Source organism: Otolemur garnettii, unplaced genomic scaffold (assembly GCF_000181295.1).
Source record: "Otolemur garnettii isolate 467f Iridium unplaced genomic scaffold, OtoGar3 scaffold00074, whole genome shotgun sequence".
NCBI lineage: Eukaryota > Metazoa > Chordata > Mammalia > Primates > Galagidae > Otolemur > Otolemur garnettii.
In genome coordinates this window covers 8690995-8693897 of record NW_003852469.1, presented here as the reverse complement: position 1 = coordinate 8693897, position 2903 = coordinate 8690995, and the positions used below count along the sequence as shown (strand labels likewise).

Here is a 2903-nt window from a genome sequence, read left to right as displayed (position 1 = left end):
CCGGAGTCAGACTGGATTCCTCCTCCTCCTCCTTCTGCTCCTCCTCCTCTTCGAAACCTGCCACTTTTAGCTGTCCTGCCCTCCCCCTTTAAAGGACGACTTGCCCTGCGGCGAACCGCGGCTCCAGCCCTCCCTGCGCCTCCGGCTCGGCGGGTCCATCGGTCGGTTAGCGCTGTGCAGCTCCTGCAGAGAGACGCACCCCGAGATGAAGAGCAAAGCCCTGTTCCTGGTGGTCCTGGGCGTGTGGCTCCAGAGTCTGACTGCCTCCCGCGGAGGGGTGGCCGCCGTCGACAGTAAGTTTTGCGCGCAAACTCCCCTCCACCTGCAGGCGCGGCCGGGAGCCACTGCCACCGGTCCTGAGGATGGGAGCGAGGAAGTTGAAAGGGGCTGCGGGGATGCACTAGGGGCTTTTCCAGCCTGAGGCTGGCCCTGAGAACAGTCATCGGAGTGGGACGCGCAAAGTGCAGGGAGGAATCACCCTCGGGTCTTGCTGCGGGAGTGCCTGGTTCTCGCTCTGGGTTCCCGCGCTGTCCCTCCGGCTGCGCCCGCGTTTCCGGGCGCGCGGACCCCGCCGGGAAGGGTCGGGGTGTGAGGTCCCGGACCACGGAGCGGGGAGCAAGGACCGGCTGGCGGGGACCAGCTGTGACCTCCCTGGCTGGGGGATCCTGGAATGAAAGGCACACAGGCCAAGGTGACCCCAGATTGGCCGGGGCTGCGGCTCAGCCCCCGCCTGTGGACGCTCTGGCAGACAGCGGCCCCCTTCTAGGGGAGCGAGCGGGGCGCGGGAAGGCGTCGCTGGCATCTCTGCCTCACTGGGCACTCGCGCCCTCGGCTGAACCCCTTGCCCCGCGGTGGGAGTGGCAGTGGGGTGGAGATGGAGGGTGGGACTCAGCGTCCTGCGCGAGTTTGGAGTCCCAGGGACGCAGCTTCCAGCGGGCGTTCCCCGGACACTCTCCAGCTTCCAAGTTCACATACTCCTCTTGGTGCCCAATAAGGCCATGAAGGGCTCAATAGCCAAAAATGTGGCCGCCGACTTGGAGGTTGCCGGATCTACACTTGAAACTGAGGCCAGCCTCACGCTTGCTGCGAGCACGTGGGGTCTCCGCGCGGCACTATGAGGCTGCGCCTAGTGCGTGGTTACCGCTAGGGCGCCTTGGGCCCACCTGGGGTCTGGCGCTGGCATCTGATGCGAATTTCTTTACCGCAGGGAAGATGAGAGCCCAGCCCCAACCCTGCCTGCAATATCGGCGGGAACCGTGGCTCAGTTAACACACAATAGCAACTTAAAGCAACTGGGGCGAGTCATCAGAGGCGGCAGCGTTCCCTTTTCTCTTATTTGGGGGAATTGCATTAGGGCAGCCTCCTTGGATGTGCTCTCTGGAGTCTGCCCATGGCTTTGATTGCTGCTGAACGTTCATTTTAGTTAGGCATTAATTTGCGAAAGACCATCTTTGTTAAAGAAAATCGTAGGTTCCATCAAGGCAGAATTGGATAGAAAGATAAGTATCTTTTCCTACTGGGCCATTTTGAGAACCCTGGAGAGTCTTAATATGTTGGTATGTTCCCCTGCTTAGTGTTTAATCCTCCCCAAGAAGATGGTAGCAAGCAACTCCAAATTCTTATTTAAGAAAGCACATCATAGAATAACGTTACTTTCACCGTCAAGCACATACAGAAAGGGTCACCCACATTTTAAGGTTTTGCTAGGCCCCTTTGGAGCTCCAGATCCTGTGTTTTGGGATTAGTAGGGGGTCATTTCTCTGGGTTTAGCTTCCTCAGCTCTATAAGGAGGATTTTGCTAAGACTGAAATGTCTCTGAGGCCCCTTAATTCCGAACTCTTTGATTGAAATGGGTACTCATGTGCTTAATTAATTTAATTGGATTTTAGCCAACACATGCTTTTCCTGGCTCTAAATGTATTAAGGGAGGATTATTTCTAAGCAGACTTGAAAGGACTCCCACTCATTCCCTCCACTTTGGGTTCAACCCACCTTTTATTTCATGCCCCTCCCGTCACAGCAACTTTCTGCCCCTCTGTCCTCCTGATGAATTCATCTAGGAATGTGAATTTCAAGGTCAGAAAGATGGAGCTTGGGGAGAATGATACCCAGCACTTCCTCCGAGCTCTGAGTTTACTTCTTCATTCTTGATTCCTTCTAAGAAGATTATGAGAATATGAGGCACTGCCCTTGGGCTCTTTGTCCTAGAAGCCACTGCCATCTCTGGAGTGGCTTCAACTAGGAAACTTGAAGAGCCAGGAGAGGGAGCATAGGGAGTATGTGATGGAGATGAGAGCTAAATAGCAGGTGTCACTGGGGAAGAGTTTCACCAAGCAGTAATTGATTAACGGCTGTATCGAAAGGTGGGAGTCAGGTACCGGGGAAGAATTGCGATGGAAATTTTTTACTTCTTTCCAGCAGCATATTTTTAGCTCAGCCTTCTATTCGTGCTTTTTATGGAGAAGAAATTGGGCTATATAGTTTACTGCCAAACTGTCAAACTATGTCAGGTTGTTCAAGAAAGTGCCTTGAAACTTACATTTTACTGTTAGTGTCTTCTCTCTCTTCCCACATAATAGCCACAAAGGCTGCATTGCCTGAAGAGTGAAGATATTCTGGCCATCAGAGTGATGGCTGAGGATGACTTTGGAACACAAAGTACCAGGAAAATATTCAAGACATGAGCATCATGATTTTTCAGGTCTAGGTGGCAATACAATTCGAATTTACTCAAGATGTGTTTTCCAACTTCTATGGCAACAACTTTTTAGGGATAGTTGTATTCACTAAATATATATATATATTTTTTTTAAATATAAAATATGACTGTCTTTGGATTAAATACAGCCTAAAAATAGCACCCTAAACTTGCCATTGCTCTCAGATTATGTTGGGTCCCATCT

The 2903-nt window shown here is 52.2% G+C and overlaps 1 protein-coding gene across 1 annotated transcript in view; it reads left to right on the top strand.

The window, feature by feature from the left end:
- Positions 1-205: 205 nt before the first annotated feature.
- Positions 206-2903, top strand: part of LPL (lipoprotein lipase) — a 25140-nt gene continuing 22442 nt past the window's right edge. The window contains exon 1 of the mRNA XM_023515551.1: positions 206-293. Within this exon, the coding sequence (XP_023371319.1) occupies positions 206-293 (88 nt within the window). The remainder of the gene's footprint in view (positions 294-2903) is intronic.